Below are 24,557 nucleotides of genomic sequence, written 5' to 3'. Positions count from 1 at the left end.
TCTGATTCGAACCATCTCCCACCACCATTAGTCACCACCAACAACCACTGCCACCATTAACCGCCCCACCTCCCGGCTTCGTTAGCCGACCACCACCGCCCTACCACCATTACTCATCCCACCTACCTTCATCGCCGGCAAGAACCCGATCCAAATCCCCCACTCAACCTCCCCTGCTTCCCAGTTTTCGCACCCCACCCCTTCCTTGCTCTCCTCTGCACTCATCCTCCGGCACCGCCGTGCCACCACACTCCACATCCCCTCTTGTTTGCGCAGCCACCGCATCCCATGAACCACCCAGCCCACAAATCCCCTGTCTCCCCTCTTCTTTACGCACAACCTCCCTCTCTCCCGTCATCCTGCCGCCGCGAAATAACCACCACCACCGTCGCCTTAGACGGCGCAATCCGGCAGCACCAAACCGCCCAATCGCCTTCTTCCTTCCTCTCCTCCTCCCTTTCGTGTTCTCCTTTCTCGGCCCCCTCCCCTGTTTTCTCCCCTGTTCGTGTCTTCCCTCCTCCCCTCGTGCTCTTCCGCCGCAAATCACCTTCCACCGTCGCCTCTGGCGCGGGTTGGCGTGGCTGCGCCGCCCAGCTCAGCCGCCCTCCCTCCTCTCCTCTCCTCTCTTTCGTGCTTCTCTGCTTGCATCCCCTTTGCTCGTGCTTTCCTTTCCAGAAAACCAAAACCAATATTTGGTCCTTGGTTTTTATTCTCCTTAAAACCCACAAGTTAATTGGGCCACTCTAGTTTGGGCTTTTGGTAAGGAACTAGTTTGCTATTTCAGATCTTGTAACTTATTTTTAATAAAAAAATTTATGATATAATTATTATTCATTTACTAATAAATTGTTCACTATTTCCAGGTTTAATTATCGACTTTCCTAAAATAAGTTACTAGTTTTAATTATCAAAAATGGAATTTAAATAATTCTCATGTGAATTGATTTATGAATTATAAATTTAAATTTTTTTGAAATTTCGATCAAAAACAATATTTTCTTTAAGTTTATGAAATTATATTTTTATCGAAATTCGTTATTTATAACATCACTACTTAAAATTTATTATTTATAAAATGTTGATTTTAAATTATTTATCGTCTTAGTTACTAATTTAATAATTCGATATTTTAAAAGAAATTGGACTCGGGGCTCAGGAAGGACGATCCATCAGACAGGAAGTATAAAAACTACGGTTGAGGTAACGGCTATTGCTAGTACCCGCAATCCCCTTATAAATGTATTATGAAATTATGACGTTATGATTGAATTTATGAATTAAATGTTTTGACATGTTTTATGGATTGTGGGAATGAATTATGATTTGTTTGAATTATTCGTTATAATATGATTTGATTGAGTTTTCTCATAAAATGATGTTCTTATGATGCCACGAATGAAATGATGTTTTATGGATCCCAGGATCCAAATGATGCTTTATGATCTACAAAAAGTTATGTTGTTTCAACTGAAATACAAGCCAAGGCTTAGTAAAAATACATAAAACATGATAAAATGAAAGTGAAAGACCTGGTTTGTCTGGCGGTATATAAACTACCATCTTCCTATCTACCGGTCATGCATGCACCACGGACACCTGTCCACCCATGGATTACGAGCCCAGGCTCCCATGGTTTATGAGCCCAGGCTCAGGGCCCAGGCCCATGTTACGATGATGAGCCCAGGCTCAGGGCCCAGGCCCAGTGGAGAATTCCTTCACGGTTCGTACTTGCCGACAACTAGCATGTTAGATTGCAAAGTTTATGAATGAAGTGAATATGATGTTTTATTAAATGTGTTACTTATTCTATTCTCCCTGTGTTATTAAATAAAATGAATTGAAATGAATTTACGTTGCTAGGGTAGTCGTTACTGAGTCTTCGGGTCACCGTTTTGTTTTCCATTTTAGGTACTGCGGGAATCGATGGAAACGCGTAGAGGCGAGGAATTTCACTTTTATATTTTTCACCTAGTTTATGCTTGATGTTTATAATAGTTTAATTTAAAGACTTTTAGTAATTTATGTACTTGTATTTTGGGAATATAAATGATTATTATATTAATTTGGAGGTTTTTATGGCTTATGTATGATGTTGCCTTGTAATTTCCAAGAGGGAATTACGGCAGGTAATGTCCCGACCAAATTAGGTTAATTCCGCTGCTAATTATGCTTTAATAAGTGATTTAGAGGTCGGGGCGTTACAGTTTGGTATCAGAGCAAAGGTTCTGGACCATAAGTGCTAAACCTTACGGGTTTTTGCGCATAGTAGAATTCAATAGGCTTTAAGCAAAGAGTTTTAAGGAATAAGTTAAAAAGAATATGTTAAAATCAAGTCAAGTTAAAATGAAATGAGTGTGAGCGTAGGAACGTGCGGGATAAAAGGGATTCATTTCTTATGTTATTGATGTTTTCTTGATTGAATATGTTATGCGAAATATCGATTATCGAACTTACCAACGATGCCACGAACGAAGCTCACATCAAAGCGCAACATTCACAATGACGTCTCCCACAATGATGTTTCCTATGATGATTTCTATGACGACCAACCTATAGAAGACCCCAAGGAGATGATGGAACAATTAAGAAACTGCACCTACGTTGTCAACTGAATTAGTCAAAGATTCTCGGCAAACGAAAGTTACTAATGCGAACGGAAAAGTATCACTATTTAAGAAGTTTTCACCTTCGAATCCACCAATCTATGATCGCAAGCCAATTCGATGGAATTTAAAAGACTAGATCAATCATATGGACCAACTACTCGAAACTTTCGACGAATGAAAGCGAATATCGTGCGAAAAACGAATACTTGTTATTTATGTCGAGGAAAAGATTATTTCGTTAAAGATTGTCCTAAACCACCTCCAACGAATATCGGAACAATAACCTCGACCAATCATGAACGAAACAACAACAATGCTAAATCCATCACGCCCGTCAACATATGTAAGAGCTTACATGATGAAAAACGAAGATGACGCCAACGCTGATATTATTTTGATTTAGCTCTCTCTCGCTTTAGAATCGAACTTCCCTTGATTTTATGTTTGTCGTCACATGTCGTGTTATGATTTTCTACCCTAGATAGACTAGGAAAAGTTTAAGCTTTATTGTTTCCTTGAAAGAAGTTAAGTTAAGCACGGTGCGAACACAAAGATTTTGTGGATATGAATTGTTTTGAGGAATTTTCATGATTATGAAATCATAAAGGATGGTATAAATGTTAGAGTATTAAGATGAGTACAAGGATGTATTTCATGAGTGATGGATCACTAATTAAGTTGAGGTTATTTTAGATTTAAAGTGTTCAAGTTATGAATGATATTGATTCTAGGGTTACCTCCCCGTGTTAGTCATGACGAATACATTGATGTTTATAAGTACTAAAGTCTATTATCTAGAAGATGATTGGTATGCCTTGTGCCCCTATTAAGGAAGCTAAGGAGTTATTAAGAAAAGTTATGAACCCAACATAAGTTATGATAAAGGACCTATTTGAGTTGACACATGAATAAGATCTTGAGGATTTTACCAAAATAAAGCTATCAAGAATTAGTCTGTCAATAAGGTTAAAGGATAGATTACCAAAAGAGCATGAGTTTGTATGTTTATAAGTGGCGAATCACCAATTAAATTAAGGTTATTCAAGGTTTAAAGCGTTGAAGTTATGATTGATTTATGAGTTACTTTTCCGCACCCTTCATAATGATTGTTTTACCTAAGTGTGTATTCAGATATGTTAAGGAAACTAAGCTAGAAATTTTAAAAGTTATGCAAGAATATGATTTATGGTGAAAAGATGAAATTGAATTTATGAAATTCTAAGGATTACACCAAGAGAAATTATCAGGAATTAGTCTGTCAGTTAGGTTGATAGTGTTCTTGGTTTACCTTTCCGCATCTTTGATAGGATTATTTTTGTGTATTTATCTAAAAGAATGCTTGATAATCTCCATCAAGGAAGTTAAACTAGAGAATGTAGGGTATTGTAAAGATGTTATCTATGATTTATGGTGGGAACATGAAACTGAGTTTGCATAAAGCTTTGAGGATCAAGGTAAGTTAACGAGATTTAGTCCGTCTATTAGGTTGATGGTATCAAATTCGAAAGGAATTATGAATGATTGAGGAACGCAATGGGATTGAGAATAGGAAATCGACAAAATGGCATGTCTATAGAACCAGGTAGTCTGAACTGAGTTTTCTAGGAGCTAGATTGTTTCTGTTAAAGGCACACTTGATGGCTTATCGTTATCCGCAAAACACGAGATTTACATGACTTAAATATTAAGGATAAATAACGAAGTCGCATGTCTAACAATGTAATTCTTGTAACGTGATTGGACTCGAACCCCTGTAAACGAACGTAGTCAACAAAGTTGTTCAACGTAGAAGAAAAGAGCGGATATCGAAATCAAAACGAATCGAATAACGAGAGTCAACGACAAGATTCCTGCAACAAAGAGGCCAATAGCAAATAAAAGTGAAATGTCTCTAATCATTCGCCCATGAACGATATGATGTATGAATGACTATGTTTTCTATAAATGATTATGTTATGGTCAATCATGCTCGTGTGTTAAATCAAATGATTATGAATGTTATGCTTATGTTGAATATGAAAATTTTCAGTTCATGAATTATGCCCTTATGATGTGGATTATGTTTATGCTGACATGACTGCACTGGTAATCTAATTGTTATAAATGGAAGCCGCCTCCGATGGAAGTTCTCCTGAGCTCAGAGTACGAGATTGATATAATACATGACTTTTACAAATTATTCGTGTATTGAAATTGGTTGATAAATATTTATTTTCACTACATATACATATATTTTCAGAATTATAATTTAATTTTTCATTAAAAGTTACTATTTTGGTAGAAAATATTTTCAAACAAGATATCACAAAGTAAAATGGGAGCCTAGTCTAAGCTAACAATTTGCCCCTTTTATGTTCTTTGCTCCTCGATCCTATTTTATGAAGTAAAGTGGAGATGCGAAAGACGATGGCGGAATGTAATTGACCTTAATGACGATTAAGGATCAATATAATTTTGCCCCTTTTGTATTCTTTACTCTTCGATTCTAGGTCTCGAGTTGAAGCGGAGTTCTAAAACATGATGGCGGAATGAAGGCTAGACATTGTCAGAATTGAAATTGTGAGATCTTGGTTTTAAATAAAACATTATACTTTTATTCGAGCGTTTTCAATTTTCAACAATCATTTTATAAATCTAATTTTCAAGTTTCGAGGACGAAACTTTTTCTAAGGGGGTAAGAGTGTAATACCCCGAAGTTTTTAAATTTGATTAATCATGCTTAATTATTTTTTTTATTTTTTTTATTTAGCTTAAAATCGTTTTAAATATTAATTTCAAACTTTATTTTAATTAACGAAGTTTTATTTCGCTTGAATTTTTAATATTATTACACGATTTATTAATTTTCAGATTCTATGATTAAATTTCAAATTTTACAAGCTTAAGCTACTTTTTAAAAATCTAAATTATTCCGTGATTTATTTCGGATTTTTAATAATTTCGGAACGTTCTCATTCGAAAACTAAATTTATTTTTCTTTAACGATATTTTTTTTTTTATAAATAATTATTTTAAAACTTGGTTTTAACTAAAATTTTCTATTCCAATTAGTTTCCTAAAAATAGAGATCAATTTTCTGAATTCTTGCCTAAGTAAGTGAAATTACGAAAATGCCCTTACAAAGCCAAAATGCCAATTTTCTTCTTCTCTTTACTCTCCACGTACACAGCAAGAATGAAGTGAACTCTTCATTCCTCTCCTTCCCTCAATTCAGTCTTGATTCATGCCTTGATCTCCAAGCCATTTTCCTTCTCATTCACTCTACTTGACTCTACAAATCAGACACAATTTCAACTAAATTCCAACCAAAAAACAAAAAAATCAAATTTCAATTTCATTTTCTCAGTTTCTCTGATTCGAACCATCTCCCACCACCATTAGTCACCACCAACAACCACTGCCACCATTAACCGCCCCACCTCCCGGCTTCGTTAGCCGACCACCACCGCCCTACCACCATTACTCATCCCACCTACCTTCATCGCCGGCAAGAACCCGATCCAAATCCCCCACTCAACCTCCCCTGCTTCCCAGTTTTCGCACCCCACCCCTGCCTTGCTCTCCTCTGCACTCATCCTCCGGCACCGCCGTGCCACCACACTCCACATCCCCTCTTGTTTGCGCAGCCACCGCATCCCATGAACCACCCAGCCCACAAATCCCCTGTCTCCCCTCTTCTTTACGCACAACCTCCCTCTCTCCCGTCATCCTGCCGCCGCGAAATAACCACCACCACCGTCGCCTTAGACGGCGCAATCCGGCAGCACCAAACCGCCCAATCGCCTTCTTCCTTCCTCTCCTCCTCCCTTTCGTGTTCTCCTTTCTCGGCCCCCTCCCCTGTTTTCTCCCCTGTTCGTGTCTTCCCTCCTCCCCTCGTGCTCTTCCGCCGCAAATCACCTTCCACCGTCGCCTCTGGCGCGGGTTGGCGTGGCTGCGCCGCCCAGCTCAGCCGCCCTCCCTCCTCTCCTCTCCTCTCTTTCGTGCTTCTCTGCTTGCATCCCCTTTGCTCGTGCTTTCCTTTCCAGAAAACCAAAACCAATATTTGGTCCTTGGTTTTTATTCTCCTTAAAACCCACAAGTTAATTGGGCCACTCTAGTTTGGGCTTTTGGTAAGGAACTAGTTTGCTATTTCAGATCTTGTAACTTATTTTTAATAAAAAAAATTATGATATAATTATTATTCATTTACTAATAAATTGTTCACTATTTCCAGGTTTAATTATCGACTTTCCTAAAATAAGTTACTAGTTTTAATTATCAAAAATGGAATTTAAATAATTCTCATGTGAATTGATTTATGAATTATAAATTTAAATTTTTTTGAAATTTCGATCAAAAACAATATTTTCTTTAAGTTTATGAAATTATATTTTTATCGAAATTCGTTATTTATAACATCACTACTTAAAATTTATTATTTATAAAATGTTGATTTTAAATTATTTATCGTCTTAGTTACTAATTTAATAATTCGATATTTTAAAAGAAATTGGACTCGGGGCTCAGGAAGGACGATCCATCAGACAGGAAGTATAAAAACTACGGTTGAGGTAACGGCTATTGCTAGTACCCGCAATCCCCTTATAAATGTATTATGAAATTATGACGTTATGATTGAATTTATGAATTAAATGTTTTGACATGTTTTATGGATTGTGGGAATGAATTATGATTTGTTTGAATTATTCGTTATAATATGATTTGATTGAGTTTTCTCATAAAATGATGTTCTTATGATGCCACGAATGAAATGATGTTTTATGGATCCCAGGATCCAAATGATGCTTTATGATCTACAAAAAGTTATGTTGTTTCAACTGAAATACAAGCCAAGGCTTAGTAAAAATACATAAAACATGATAAAATGAAAGTGAAAGACCTGGTTTGTCTGGCGGTATATAAACTACCATCTTCCTATCTACCGGTCATGCATGCACCACGGACACCTGTCCACCCATGGATTACGAGCCCAGGCTCCCATGGTTTATGAGCCCAGGCTCAGGGCCCAGGCCCATGTTACGATGATGAGCCCAGGCTCAGGGCCCAGGCCCAGTGGAGAATTCCTTCACGGTTCGTACTTGCCGACAACTAGCATGTTAGATTGCAAAGTTTATGAATGAAGTGAATATGATGTTTTATTAAATGTGTTACTTATTCTATTCTCCCTGTGTTATTAAATAAAATGAATTGAAATGAATTTACGTTGCTAGGGTAGTCGTTACTGAGTCTTCGGCTCACCGTTTTGTTTTCCGTTTTAGGTACTGCGGGAATCGATGGAAACGCGTAGAGGCGAGGAATTTCACTTTTATATTTTTCACCTAGTTTATGCTTGATGTTTATAATAGTTTAATTTAAAGACTTTTAGTAATTTATGTACTTGTATTTTGGGAATATAAATGATTATTATATTAATTTGGAGGTTTTTATGGCTTATGTATGATGTTGCCTTGTAATTTCCAAGAGGGAATTACGGCAGGTAATGTCCCGACCAAATTAGGTTAATTCCGCTGCTAATTATGCTTTAATAAGTGATTTAGAGGTCGGGGCGTTACAAAAAACGTTAAACATATTTGATAAACGTAGATAAACGTCTGATGGGAAGAGTCCAAAAAACAAAAAGTCCTAATAATCCTACTCAATCTAAGTTTTAATTAAAAAAAAAAAAAAAAAAAACTTAGTATTAGATAAATGTAGATAAACGTTTGATGGGAAGAGTTCAAAAAACAAAAATTCCTAATAATCCTACTCAATATATATCTAAGTTTTAATAATTAAAAAAAAAAAAACCTTAGATATAACCTAAACGTTTAAGATAAACGTAGATAAACGTATACTAATACACTACAATTCTTTAAGATATAAATTGGAAGTTCTAATCATATTCAAATTTATAATTGATGAAATCCTATAAATTGGTCGTATTGTTCAATTCATAACTCATACACAATCACATCTTTCACTTTTAAGTTTGGTTATCAATGGCTACTTCTTTGATCCATGATTTAAATTCCAGTAGGAACGACTGGAAAATTAAAGTTCGTGTTTCGCGCTTGATTGATGTGGTGAACTTCCGCAAACAAAATAGTTTAATTAGTTTGGACATGGTCCTCATCGACGAAGAGGTATATAATTCTTCTAATATTTACTTTATGATTTTACAACGCACTTTTTAAATTAACTGTTATAATTTAACTGCAGGGTGATTATGTGCATGCCTCTATTAAATCCAATTTTGTCCATCACTAGCTTCTGTCCAAAATTATGAGGGAAAAATCTATACAATCAGATATTTTTCGGTCCAACCTAATAAGGAACAATACCGTATTGTTGGCGACAACAAGATAATGATACAATTTTTTCAAAATACTGTTGTTAGGGTCGTTGCCAATGCATCGATTTGATTGTGTACAATTACAGTACACTTGAATAAGTTTGTTAAAAACTACTCACTTCCTGGTATGTATGATTTTGTTATTTATTCCGTACTAAAGTTTATTTGAGTTATTGTCAAATAATTTTGCCAAATACTTTGTCTTTTTTTCCTTTGTTGTTTTTTTTCTCTTTTTAGATGTCGTTGGTATGGTTGTGAATGAAGTTGGAGATTCTATCGAAATAGAAGACCAATGGTACATATTTTTTCCTTCTTCTGTAGAGTTAATTAAATATATTATTTATGATGTTATTATTTATTTAGTTTTCTTATCTAAATTATTGCAGGGGACAACATTGACATTGAGATTGAGAGGTCTAGCTGAAACTGATGGGAAATCGAAGGTGAGATTTGATCTGGTTGTGATTGGGGAAGATGATTGAAGAGATAGAGACGACTACATTTTGATTGTGGAGAAATAGATCGGAAGTTGCTGAAGTCTTTATCACACTTAAAAAAATAACAAGTACTTTAGTTTAGTCTAGACTAGACTTTTGCTCAATTATTTAGTTGTCGTAATAGGTTCACTTTTGCTCAGTTATTATGCACCATTTCATTTAACCCATTAATCCAATTATGGACAAATTTATTTTAATTTAATCTATTGCCACTAAACCAAACATAGGAAATAAATTAAGTTAAAATGAATTTAGATCTACTTAATGCATGTGTGTCATTTTTATCTTCCAAATGAACTTAATTATTATTATTTTTAATAGTTACTGATCCCACTACAAGAAATTGTACTATTAACGACGGGAAATCCCGTCGCGAAAGGCCAATAATCGTTGATTAACGACGGGATTTTCTGTCGCGAACCTGTCATAAAAGGGGGCCGTCGTTAATAGAAATCCTGTCGTAAATCCGTCGTAAACCCGTCGTAAAAGACATTTGCGACGGTTATTCCCGTCATTAGTATTTAGAGATTTTGGTAAATATTTTTAAATTGATTCCTTCTTGCATGAAATATAAAATGACACTCACTTTTTTTACGCCGTTTCAGACGTCTACCTAATTGAAATACGTAAATATGTAATCCATACAAACTTGCATGGTTGATCTTATTTTAATAAATTTTGAATTAGTACGACACACAATTTGAATAGTAGAAACAAGTCAAAAAAAAAAAGCTCTTGGAAATGTACATGGAATCATACAAGTTGGTTCTATATTTGCTTCAGATTCATCTGCCTTTTAGGTAATAAAAACAAAATCAAACCAAGTAATATAATATTTTTTTTTTTAAAACAAAAACTAATTAGGAGTACAATTTAGTAATTTTGGAAGAGTCCAAAGAAGCATATGTTACCTACCTTATAATTACATGTATATATAATCATGATGTTTTTTTTTTCAAAATTAAAAATAAGTTATGATTTAGTTTGTCTTTAGGCACCATGACATTCATATGTTGCTAATAATTTTGAAAAATACATTTCCAATTTATAATAATATCTATCAATTTTTTTGAAAAATGCCAAAGATAGAAATCAACTTTTTGTTATTTGATTTAGTGAAATAGAGAACACGTATTAGCTGAGAACGTGATGACTGGAGACTTGAGAGTGGGGAATAGTCTATTTCTTTTGAGGTGGTCCATTTCCATTTCATGGATTTTGTCTAATTAATCTTAAGTTTTTTTTTTCTTAAGCTAATAAGTCAATTTATTCAAGTAGTTCGGAATAAGATTTATGCATAAAACTTGACCCGGTAGAACTGATATGTATCCGATTATTCGATATAAGATCGACTAGAATTTTACCAGTAATCAATGATGACCTTAGTTGTACATGTCCCGATTCTAATTGACCGACAATGAATGAGTTCGATAATGATTATTTTACCATAATAGGTATATTAATGTATTGAATATGACCACCAAAAACGAACCTGAAATCAATTCGAATTGTTTTCATCTGAACATAACCTGACCCGTTTTGACCCAGCCAAAACTCCAGTTTAAATGACCTGATTTCCACCTCTAAGGATCAATCGCATCTAATGTATTTGAATTGTTTATATGGCTACAAAAAATATCCAAATCTTATAATATAATTGAGGGATGGGATTCTTTTAAATTACAGTAGAGTAGGAACCATAATGTTTAATAACAGTGTGTCAATAATAGGTATAACTAGTATAATACCCGTGCGATGCACGATATAATCATCTAAATATAAATTTGTATGAAATCTGGTAGACAATATCATCAAAATAGTACTTATGGATATTTTCCAAATTAAAACTAACCAAATTAAAACTAAGGATGGATAAATTTGTTGTTGCTCATTCAATTTCTTATTTATTAAAACAAATAAGGGTAGATATATATAAAAAAAAAATTATTCCCACTTGTGTCAAGCATAAAATTATTTCGTTTACCCTTTACTAATTGGATAGTAATACCTACTTAATACTCGCACGGTCACCCCATCAACCTCATTACCTGATCACTTAGCACCTATATACACCACTTACTTTATTCATTTAGAGATGACTTGAGGCGGGGTTGGCTCTGCAGACACGTATCCACCAACAATTCTCTTCCTCATCTTCTCCATCAACAATAGGAACGATAGCCACCACTCCCAATCCACGTCTCGGGAGGTACAAAATAAATTTCATCCCCAATCATCACCCCCCCCCCCCCCCCCGTATACCCACACCCGCCTCAAACCCATCCCTAGGTTCAACTCTTTTTTTTATAAGAGTTTTTTTAAAATATATATATAATCAATTAGATGAAGATTAACGACGCAGACAGGTCCAATCTAAAATCCACCATCTCCCCGTCGTCACCTGTGACGAATTCATTTTTTAACCCCGTCACCCACCAAACTTTCTTCAACCCCGCCCCACTTGGGAAGGATGCACGGGGGGATCTCCCAAAAAACCCACTGACATCCCCATATTCGATAAATAATCCACTTTTCCTTTCAACTAACTTTTAAATATATTGACATAAGTTTATTACGAAGTATTAAAATTGATTGTTTTAGCTATAATATTGATGAAAATATAAAAAAGTGACATACATAATTAGGAGGTGAGTGTTCTCAAATCCAATCGATTCAAACTCGCCCCATTCGATGCACGATTTATGATATGAATATTAAATTTGCATATCTAAACTATAACTATAGACAATTATCATCGAAATAGAGCTTATAGATAATTTTCTTCTTAAACTAATGATTGCTCGGTATGTTACTGCTCATTCCATGTCTTATTTATTTAACAAATTCAAAATAATAAAATAAGGGCACGTAGATAGATTTACGTTCTTCCTCTTTCATAACAAACCATGTCAAACATAAATTTATTCGCATCCATTCTTTACTTCGATAGTCATACCCACTTAATTCATAAATCATCTAAATCATTACCCGATCATTTAACACCTACCCCACCATATATTTTATTCAGCTAGAGATATCTTCGAAGCGGGGTGATGCTGGTCCCTCAACACAACCTGAAATTCTCATTCACATGCCCGTCACCACGATAGGTGTCATACTCATCCCAGTACTAATTCCCGCCTCGTAAGCAAAAAATAAAATTAACCCCGCTTCATCCCCGTCCGTGTATCTACACCCGCCTCAAACCAAGCCCTGGACGACTTGACCCGACATTATTTTTTGATAAGAGAGCTTTGAATTTTAAAACTCTAAGAGTATTAGACAATTTGGTTGTCTGGTTACATTATACTTTAGACACATATAACTTATAGATATTTTCCTAATTAATTAAAATTAATGATTGATAAATTTTTTATTCACTATTCGGTGTCTTACTTATTTAAAAAAAGAACCAAATAAGGGTACATAGACAAAATTATTTTCCTCCATATTCATCACACGTGTCAAACCTACCCCTAGACGACTGAACCCGACATTATTTTTTGGTAGGAGAGTTTATTTTAAAACTCTATTCTAGAGTATTTGACAATATTGTTGTCTGATTACATTATAATTTGGACACATATAGCTTATGGACATTCTCCTAATTAAAACTAATGATGGATAAATTTTTATTGCCCATTTGGTCTTACTTATTAAAAAAATAAAAACAAATAAAGGTACATAGAACAAATTATTTTCATCCCCACTCATCACATGTGTCAAACCTAGCCCTAAACGGCTGAACTCAACATTATGTTTTGGTAAGAGAGTTTTGAATTTTAAAACTCAAATCTCAATTTGGTTATCTGGTTACACTATACTTTGGACACAACCTTATAGATATTCTCTTAATTAAAAATAATGATGAATTTTTTTTTCTATTTCCCCATTCGGTATCTTGTTTATCATAAAAATAAAGTCAAATAAAGGTACATAAACAAAGTTATTTTCATCTTTATTCATCACATGTGTCAATCATAGTGTTATTCTCATCCATCCTTTACTTTGATGGTCACATGTGTCAATCATAGTGTTATTCTCATCCATCTTTACTTTGATAGTCATATTTATATCATTATCCGAGCACTTAACAACTACTCCACTATTTTATTTATTCAGCTAGTCATGACTTTGGAGCTGGTCGGAGTCTCCACACTCATACTCGTCCAAAATTCTTATCTCTATTCCCGTCACCCACGATGGGAAAAGTACTCACCCCTCCCAATCTCATTCTAACGGGTTAAAAGTAAAACTCATCCCCAATCTATCACCTACACGTGTATCCACACTTGCCTCAAACCCACTCCATGACTCAATTTTTTTTTGGTAAGAGAGTTTTGATTTTTAAAATTCTACTACTGAGCCTTCTTCAATTGCAGTATCTTATTAGAATAATTGATTAAATAAACAAAACATTATAATATGTACTCTCTCCGTCCGGATTTAATTGTTGTAATAGTATATTCACGGAGTTTTATGCGATAAGTTATTGTAAGATTATATTATATAATCTAATAGGAAAATAGGTATGATGGGATATAGTGAATATTTTTTATATAGAATAAAGTATAAGATAGGGAGTTAGAGAGAGAGACATTTTTATATAGAACAATTTCTTTTTTCAATAAGCATCTTTTACAAAACCTTGATAAATACTACTTTGAATATTAAAGCAAAGATAAATATTCGTTATACATATCCACGGTCAATATAAGACACATATTTTAAATAAAAATTGACAATATATACATACAGTTAGTCATTTTATTAAATTTTTATTATGATATGGGTATTAAATTTGTATTTTGTAAGTATTATTTAGACAAATCCAACAAAATGATACGGATTACATGACTATGTTCATCATCTATATTAAAATTTACCAAATAACATTAAAATTACAGAGATGTGTGAATTTAGTAGTTAGTGTAAAAACAAAAGAGTTGCAAAATTTTAAAAATCGAGGAGTTACATAGTAGAGTAGTAGATAGATAAGGTTACGCAAGTTTTTCTCGTGTTTAAGGAAGTTACAATACTCCGTACTTTCTTTTTTAAAGTAATAAAATATTACTTATAATTATCAAATTTAGTTGTTAAAATATTATATATATATATATATAGTATTATAGTAACCTTTTTTATACTATATTCATACTTCGTTGTTTTTCTAATTTATTTGTATTCTAATTATGTATGTACAAATCGGTAGATTACATTAATTATTTTTTGTAAATATCCTACTACGTAATCCGTAAAATGGATTAATTTCTTTAATAAAAATATAAGCAGATATTGTTATATTTGTTACCAAAATATAAAAACGGATTTTATATAATATTCCTCATGTATAGAATGATATTTTTTTTTTGGGAAAATAGAATCAAATCTTTATTGGGTAAAAAGGTAACAAAATAATTTACAATCAATTATTTTATTTTTTAATTTTTTTATATCTAAAAGAGAGGCCAATCAATGAGTGACATTTGTCATCACCACATTGATTTCCTCTCTTTTAGTATAATATATAGATTACTAGATTTTAGCCCGTGCGATGCACGGATTCTATTAAATTGTTATGTTTAAATAAAAATCATATTCTATTAAATTTTTATGTTTAAATAAAAATCCTATGTATATACCACTTTTATATATTAGATTAGGTTAGTTTTTTATTTTGCATTGAATTTCATTTTAGATTTTTTTTATTATGAAAGTGTTTGTTTTTGGATGAAATTGTATATGCGTAACATTAATAGATAATTAATAAAAAATATCTACGTGAGAGTTAATCATTTCTTTACGTGGCACTCGACTTTTTTAATTCAAAATTAATTTTGAAATCTTATTTTTCATTGGCCGAAACCATTAGATTTTTCTATGAGGCGCTCTAATATTGGATTAATGTTTGATTTTAAATTGAATTTTATTTATTTTATTTTAGATTATTGTTTCATTTTGGATGAATTTTATTTTAGATTTATTTTTTAATTATTAGATTTTTTTTATTTTAGACGGAGTTGTATATATTAGTAATTATTTAATTAAAATATCTACGTGGACACCTAATTAATTATCTACGTGGCACTTGATTTTTTTAATTCAAAAAGAAATTAGAAATCTTAATTTTCATTGACCAAAACCATTAGTAATCCTAGATGGCGTTCTAATCTTTCAGCAAATATGTCTCCTTTATATATGTATATTAGATTAGATTAGGTTTCTCTCGCTAATACTAAATGGCTAAAAGCCTAAAACACTTAATTTATGGTATTATTACCCTCGTATAGTTTTATTGTAGAAGTAGGTTGCAAAGACAAACCTCCGAAATTGATGAAGTTCTAATACTTACGTACTTTCTATGTCCCTTAATACTCGCACCGTTTTGACTTTTTGCACTATTCACATAATTCATTTTGACCCTATTTAATTTCTAGTATATGAAAACAAATGTTACTATATAATATATTGTTGGCTTCATCATAATATATATTTTCAAAATATTAATATTTTATAAGTTTTTATAATATGTAGTTAAAAATATTGGTGATCAAAGTTGTGCATTGACAAGTGTGTCCAGTCAAAACGGTGCGAGTATTAAGGGACGGAGAGTGTAGTATTTATTAATCGAGAATAGTTGTCGGCCTCTGCGTGGGCTAAATACATGTGGACGATACGGTAATTCACAATTCATAATATATGACACTTTCATCGTTTAAACTGGAATCAAATGGCTAGTTAGACTCTTTGAGAGTGATGTCAATTAGAGCTGATTATCATGGGCCCGATCCGAAAATTAGCGGGTTTTGGCAGCCTATTCCGGCCTGGCCCGAACTTTTAAAAAAAATACGGGCTTTGGGAAACGCAAAACAACATTTTTAGTTAAATATTTGGCCCAGCCCGAAATTGGCCCGAAAAGCCCGTTAATTTTGGCCCAAAATAGCGGGTTTTGGGCACACAAAATTGGCCCGAAGTTTGGTCCGACTCGGCCCGGCCCGACACAATGGGAAGTTTTTTATTCTCTCGTCCCGACCCGAACCCGACCCGAACCCGACCCGCCATTTGATCAGGTCTAATGTGAATCAAACCCTCAAAACCTCATGAATGACCTTCTACATCTTACGTACCCATAAGAATAGTAGTATTGAACTATTGCATGCTTCACAAGTTGGGTGACAAAATGTGAATACAAATACTAGCTAATCAAGATAGATCCTTGAAACAACTTCAATAAATCCTCATTCCTATCACACTCAAGCATGACTCATGAGTGTGACACCTAAGATTAACAAAGCTTAAAAAACATGTCAACGAAATTATCAAAATTCAAAACCCTTTCTTCTAAAAAGATCCAAATAAACGATAATAATATTATTTTAATTTAATTTAAATTAAATTCTTTTTAATCTCTCTGGATTATAGAGAAAGTAATCCCCGAATCCATGAAAGTCAATTGGCCAAAAGAGAAGTTGATTCCCAACTTTTCATGCTTAAAACAAGTATCCTTTTGAATGACAATTATCACACTTTTTAGTTCAAATGATGTCCAATAATCTAAACTCTTAAACCATGCATAATTTGCAAATGTTGCCAATTAAGGTTAAGAAATTAAACATCTAATTAAAGTCATATTTGTCTAATTTTTTTGAACTCATTTCACACCCTCCTTTGACAATGTTAAACACTTTTTGTTGAGATAGTCCATCAATAGCCATAAAAACACCCGCTAGTATATACTGCATACAACCCTCTACGTAAGAATTTGTATTTTCCCTCCTTTCATTTAAATGTGATTTTTCTATTTCACACGACCAAACAAACCAACAAACAACAACAAGACAGAAAATCCATATAAATTAAACAAACTCCTTGAATACAGTCAATTATCATACTTAATAATAATAATAATAATAATAATAATAATAATAATAATAATAATAATAATAATAATAGTTAGTACAACACTAGTTACTACTAAACATTTTAACATCCTAAACATTTTTTTTTCTTTTGCGTTTTTTTCCCTTTTTTTGGGTGGGAATAATTGATCAAGAACAATAAGAAAAAAGAGCATCCCAAATCTCAGTAAAAACTTGAACAATAACCCTATGATGATGAGGAGAATTAAGAGATAAAAAACATTTCAAAAGCTGCTCCAATTCTTTAGCTCCAAATATTTGCTTCTCAATTATCATTTCCACCATTGATGTCCTGAAATCATTGTACGGATCACTTGAACTCTTCACCACAGCAAATGTATCCTTCACTTTCCCTTCCAATGGCACCATCCCCACCTCCTCCTTCGCCTCCGCCGCCGCTCTACTTTCTTTCTTCAGCCTCGAACTCGGCTTTCGCCTCCGTGTTCGAGGCCGAGGCCGATTCCGAACCCGGCCCGAATTATTATTAGGGTCCGAATCAGAAGAAAAAGAGATTGACTTAGAAGAAAAAGAAACAGACTTTAAAGAAAACAAAGTCTCTGTTTCATCTTCTTCTCTCTCATCATCACTGCTGAACCAGTCACCAATATCCGTCTCATTTGAAGAAGAGTAGTATATTCTATCTGGGTTTCCACTTTTCTTTAAAAGGGTATTCTCATTTTTGTAATTTGCCTTATTTTTCTTCTTTTTATTCCTTTTCCCCTGTTTTTGAGTCAAAAGCAGGGGAGAAGCAGGGGAAGCAGGAGGACAACGCCGGCCACCGGAATATTCCGCAGCCGGTGAAAAAAGTGAGTATTTACCGGCTATTTTCCGGCGAGGAAAAGGGTTTCCGGGGATGATACAATTCTCTCGAACCATCTGATCAAATGTTTCAGGGCATCTAGGCTTGCAATACATCATTGAGGAAGATGATGATAATTGTGTTTGTTTGGATTTATAAACAGGGGAATGGAAAGGGTAATCAGTATCTTCATCTTCTTCTTGAGGAACCTCCATTAATGGAGTTTGAAGAAAGACTGTGTTTTCAGGGGTAAAGATTGGCAATTTATGGTCAACAACTTCAGAAAGATCTTGGGTTTTGCATGAAGAAGTGAACATTCTTGCAAGTTTTAGCTTGAATTTGTTCTCCTTCTCCATTTTTGGAAGAAGAGAGAGAAAGGTGATGTTTTTTTTTGGGAAGGAGAGGGGGTAGTGGAGGGAGGATGTTGTGGATTAAATAGGAGGTTGAAGTACTTATTAATTTATTATCATGGGCTTTTTTAAAAAATAATTTAAGAAGGTCAATATTTTTTGGGTGTATTTTAATGTATCAAAAACAATCTTTTATAACCCGAATTTTTCGATAAATAACTTTTTAAAAAAAATTGGGAAAAAAGACCTTAAACCTTTTTTTTTTTTTGCGAAAAACAACCAAAATCTATTTTCAGGCGTTGACTGAGAAATTCCGCCCATTGACTAGACCGTCGGAATAGAAGAAAGGAAACGCAGATGATCTAGACCGTCAAAACGCCGGTTCACCATCGACGGTTTTATAGATCTGACCGACATCGGTAAAGTGGAGAGAGAAAGACGATGAAGCGGAGGATGAGGAAGAAGTGGTGGAGTAGCATGAGCCATGGTTAATGCAAGTGGACCAATTAACAAACGCCAATTTCACCCAAATAGGTTAAATTCAAACATTTGATGGAAAAAAATCATAACTTTCCTACATTACCATTCTACAAAATTAATACACCAAACTCACCATAATGTAGATGTAGATAGACGAACTACGTTGGAGAATGATTTAATTGAGAAAAAATCAACATTGGACCAGCAATTTCTATGGTTTTTTTGAGCATGAAGAGAGAAAATTGAGTTTGAGGGAAGAAGAACAAAGAGAAGAAAGATTTCAGTGATTTTTTTGGGGGGTTATTTCTGCTTTTAAGAAGAAAATTTGGAGGGAAAAGGGGTGTGCTTAGCAAAAACGGCGAGTCAATGGCCGGAATTGTGAAGTTAACGCCAGAAATGGATTCGGGTTGTTCTTCGCAATTTTATTTAGTTTAAGCTAGGCCTTCTTCACAGAAGAAAATTAAAAGGTTATTTCTCACAAAATACGGGTAATAAAAGGTTATTTTTGACAAAATTATCTTTATTTCATTTGCTATTAGAAAAGAAAATCGATAGAGCTTACAAAAGATCAAAGCTCTAACCTATTTATCCTCTCGGATGAGAACAAAGAGCAAAGTGTATAGGGCGGTATAGTCTTATAGGGAGTCAGAAGGACCCATCTTTTGTATAATCGGTTATAATTTGTGTGTAAACTGAGGCAATTTTCCTTGCTCGAAAATGGCTCGAAAATCTTGCTATTTTTTTGCCAAAATTGTTTTGGACACACAAAAAGTACTCGTTGTTTAGCGTAGACCAACCAGCCGACCTTACGTGTTGGGATAAAGATCTTTGGTACGGAACGACCGCTATTTGATCAGGCTTTTACTTGTACCTTGTGCGCATAATCACACACTAATACAAAATAAGTTTGTATAATCTTACAAAGTACAACTGGTTGTACGGTGAATTTCTCATCACGAAGGTGACAGTACGGTAAAATACTTCATTAATTTTAGGGGAAATACTTAAAATCTTAAAACTTGTGCATCATTCATAAGATTTTAATAAGCCAGTGGAAATCTAAAATTATTTTTGAAAAATATTTCCAAGTGTAAAATATGGTTTTGAAGGTATGTAGAACATGGCCATTGGACGTGTGATTAGTTTGCTTCTCAATGGTTCATCACCATTGGTTCATTTTTAATTTTCCTAGTCGGCGCGGCTTGTATCAATATCACCATCCTGCATTAAATAAATACTTCACCATATTTTGTTTTGTTCCTCATATTTATATCGAAGGATGATGGTGACCTAGTAATAGTATTTTGTACTTTACTCCTTAAAATGTGTAGACAAATCCATTTCAAAATATATGTATAGGATTTGTTATCCTTATCATTTTAATATTATAATATTGATGCTTGTTGTTGTGGATATAGTCTCTATCTAGACAAATTTATATAGCTTAAAATGTCTTATGGTACTAATAACTCTTAATTTTATCTATAGCATGCATTTGATGTTTGACTAGGCATTGTTACGTTACTTTGTTAGTGTGAACGTGTGTTATCTAATGGATCGGAGAATAGTAAGGATATTATATATTTATATCTATATATATATATGAGGTCAGCTACTCAAATTAGGATAAGTCGTTTCATTATATTCTCATAGGTATCATTATATTCATACTTTTTCTAGGAGTGATTTTAATGAGAATGGAAAATTGATACTACGTATATGTATATGGTCGGAACTCATAGAGTTGCAAACAAGAAACTAAAATTTGAAACCCGAATAAGCAGTGACTAGACACTAATTACATGTAATTTAGTTCTTACACTCGTGGTGAGCATTTAGTATTGAGCGTACAATTTGAACTACTTAAACATTTTGCGTTTTGTACCACTTGTAAAGAACTTCATTTACATTACAGTAGTTTTAGTTTAGCGGTCATAACCTATGATGTATGGATACGGTAAAAATATGACTCTATCCGTTTTCAGAATGTGTCTGAAACGCAATACTCGGACACAGCAATACGCGTTTCTAGCTAATCAACCTATGATACAAATCTTTGATTCAGGTTCCTGTTTCCCTGTATTCATATTAGTAAACCCTCCCGTATCTATGCAAGCTAGGTCATAACTTTGCCATTAGAACAACAAGGCAATAACTAACTAACCTTAAAAAGGTGATACTAAGTATTGGGGACCACTTGTTTAATTAAGTGACGTTCGAAATTTGAACTGTTGTATTATTACTCCAATTACTTATTAACTACTCTGCAGCCCTACATTCCTACATACATGTAAGCACTTTAACGATGAACATGTAGTATGTGATGCACAGGCGGCACAGCTACAGCATGTCTAGTTGGCACTTTGTTGGCTTCAAACGCTGAACTTTCTTTTGAAGACGCCTTTTTTTTGGGAGGACAAAGAGTCTATAAGTATATACAGAACTATTTTAGACGGATATTGATTTATCCGAACATGTTTTATGTAGTTTAAAAATACTCCTTCCATATTTAAAAAAAGATAAATTTTTTTAAAACGGTGGTATTTTAAAAAGAGATGCATTTTTCTTTTTTGATATGTTTTGGTCCCCACTTTCCATCATATTAATATTTCTCTCTTTCTTGTATTCCCCACACTTACTCATTTCATCTTTTAACTATAATATACTTCGTATAATTCACTAACTACCCTACTTTCATCTTATTTTAATAAATTTAACTCACACTCCTAAAGTTACATGCCGGTCAAGTATTTTTTCTTTTAAATACGAAGGGAGTAACTTAGTGAGCACGATGAAAGGAAGAGCATGCACCTTCTACCCTGAAGGTTGATTTTCTAAGGATTTTTTTTTTAAATCATTGATATGAATATAATAAATTCCTAAACATATATTGATAGTAGACATTAATTTAATCATTCACAATGACATTACAAATGATGCAGAGGAAATTTAAATATTTGCTCCCTCCGTATTTTAAAAAAAGATACGCTTTTCTTAAATGACCGTATTTTAAAAAGAGATATATTTTTCTTTTTTGACATGTGGTCTCTATTTCCAATTATATTAATATTTCTCTTTTTTTGTGGTTCCCAAGCTTACTCACATCATCTTTTTACTATAATAAATAATTCATCCACAACCCCACTTTTATCTTACACAAATTCTTATTTACAATGGGTGTACAATAAATATTGTACACCGGAGTAAAAGTTAACTCAAAATGCTTAAAAGTTAAGATTATATATGTAAAAGTTATCTATTTTTAAGTGATAAATTTTTTCATTTTAGTATAACTTATTTCTTCAAAATCACTAATAATGTATAAAATCAATCATTTAATCATTTAAAATATTTATCTACCAATTTTTTTTACTAATATAAAAGTTAATCAAAACTAGGTTAAAGTTACAAAAAAAGAGGGTTAAAGTTATCTTGGTGTACAATAAATTTATTGTACACCTTGTGCGCGCAAGACCTTTTGTTATTTTAATAAATTAAACCAACTTTTCTAACACTCCTTGCCGATTAAAGTATACGGAGTATTTCTTTTTAAAATACGAAGGTACCCCATATTAACTTATTGTGCGTATATATATACATTTATAATATAAAAAATACTCCCAAGCAATGCCTTGGCCTAGTGGAAAGGATTTCACACTCCAACCAAAAGGTGAGGCCTCATCATCGCCCCCCTCTCAAAGTGTCTAGCCTGCTAACCCGGGTAGGTTGACCCGTGCGGAGTTCCGACTCAGTAGGACACTTCATCTTACCTTCAAAAAAAAAAATATATATATATATATAAAATACTCCGTACTTACAAAAGTGAACCCATCATCAGCCCATGACTACGAACTTTACGTAGCGGAGCTATCATTTTTCTTGAGCCCGTGACTTGTTTGACCAATTAAAAAAACTTTTACAAGATCCTTTTTTGACTTAATTTTATGATCATCAGATCATGATTATATAATCAACTTGATTCTTGAATGTAGAAATAATTGTATTAAAACGAAAAATAATTTAGTGTGCAAAAATGGAAGTACTCGATCAACTCAATTGATGACGTAGTAACGTGTGCAATATGTCATCATGTATGGCCGTATGTATTTATCCAACTTCATTCTCATTTCTCAACGTTGATGCTTTCGCATACAATGACAACTTAGAAATTGCTCAAAATACTTTAATAATTTAGTAACAACCGTTTAATAATTTAACTAGTAATTTTGGCCCGGACAATACGCTGGATTATTATGTGAATACCAATTAATTATTATATTCTTTAGTGAAATTATGTTTTAATTTTTTTCACAAGATAATTATTTTATATTATATTAATATTGCAAAGATAACAGGTAAAGTGTTATAGCTTAATTCTTTAATGCTCTAGTGTTAGAATTGAAGGTCGCGGATTCAAATCTTACGCAAACTATATGCGTCACGTGTCATATAAACGTTTATAGAAACGTCTTTTAATATATACGGAGTAGTATAGATTAATTACGTACGTCTGTTTTTAGCAAGTTTGAACTGAATTTAATAAACTACTATTCTCTGCAATATGCGAGTTGAGTAGTGGTTAATTACTTATTATAATAAATTGATAATTGATGGATTACTTATTGTGAGTAAAATAAAGTGTAAGAGTGAAAAACTGGGAACTAAGGAGATAAAGACCATTAGTATACTACATCCGTTTTAAAAAGATTTTTACGCTTTGATAAATGTGTCCAAAAATTAAAACTTTGACCATAAATTTTCACTATTATATCTATCAAAAATTATCATGAAATATCCTGTTAGATTTATCTCGAAATGTATTTTATAAATATCAACTTTTTATAATTTTTTACCATACGAAATTGGATATATTAACGGTCAAACATTGCACCGAGTCCGTGCAAATAATAAGTGTAAAGATTTTTTTAAAACGGAAGTAGTATCTGGGATTGAAAATCATAAGAGGAGAGAAATATGATACGAAGTATTAAAATATAAAAGCTTACAAAATGATAGTATAACTCTTATTAAAAAAAAACAGGATTATATCAAGTGTAACTCTTATTAATAAAAAATATAGGAAGATTTTTATTTGTCCCCCCTGTAGTTAAATCCATAAGATTACCTATTGAGCTTGTGACTTGAGTTGTGATGGATGGATTGGACTCCTTAATCCAAACTAGACGAGCCAGAAATTTTACTATGCATGTAATTCGTCCGCACAAATGCGGTATGGATGGATTGGACTCCTTAATCCAAACTAGACGAGCCAGAAATTTTACTATGCATGTAATTCGTCCGCACAAATGCGGTGTGCATGCCGTGTGCAGCATGCCTCTATATATCCTTCGGTAAAAGGGTTTCACACACGGAGTACGGACTACGGAGTATAACTGTATAAGTCTATAACGGAGTACTATTTTCGTACTTCGGTATATAGAAGGGTTTCATGTACTCGGTAAGGATGCCGACCTTATGGTTAGTGGCGGAGACGGCCCACCTAATTTTGTAAATATCGGAGGAGAATGTTTATTAGAAAAAGTAAATTAATATAGATTAAATAACTTTATCAACA

At 33.3% G+C, this 24,557-nt stretch overlaps 1 protein-coding gene and 1 long non-coding RNA gene across 2 annotated transcripts; one reads left to right on the top strand and one right to left on the bottom strand.

Annotated features, from left to right (window-relative positions):
- Positions 1 to 232: 232 nt before the first annotated feature.
- On the top strand, positions 233 to 2,188 carry LOC130466999 (uncharacterized). The gene is made up of 3 exons (XR_008927161.1): positions 233 to 759; positions 1,137 to 1,200; positions 1,909 to 2,188. It is a non-coding gene; the product is annotated as an uncharacterized lncRNA (long non-coding RNA).
- Positions 2,189 to 17,339: 15,151 nt separating this feature from the next.
- LOC110790762 (transcription repressor OFP8-like) lies at positions 17,340 to 18,580 on the bottom strand. The gene has a single exon (XM_021995531.2). It carries the CDS (start codon positions 18,506 to 18,508, stop codon positions 17,483 to 17,485), a length of 1,026 nt encoding a protein of 341 aa, XP_021851223.1. The 5' UTR covers positions 18,509 to 18,580; the 3' UTR covers positions 17,340 to 17,482.
- Between the last annotated feature and the right edge of the window lie 5,977 nt (positions 18,581 to 24,557).

This window comes from Spinacia oleracea, chromosome 2, assembly GCF_020520425.1.
Source record: "Spinacia oleracea cultivar Varoflay chromosome 2, BTI_SOV_V1, whole genome shotgun sequence".
In the NCBI taxonomy this organism is placed as follows: domain Eukaryota; kingdom Viridiplantae; phylum Streptophyta; class Magnoliopsida; order Caryophyllales; family Amaranthaceae; genus Spinacia; species Spinacia oleracea.
This window is presented reverse-complemented; position numbering and strand designations above follow the sequence as displayed.

Bases quoted from the DNA above. Each gene is read 5' to 3' on its own strand.
- LOC110790762 (XM_021995531.2), bottom strand. From the start codon at position 18,508: ATGGAGAAGGAGAACAAATTCAAGCTAAAACTTGCAAGAATGTTCACT.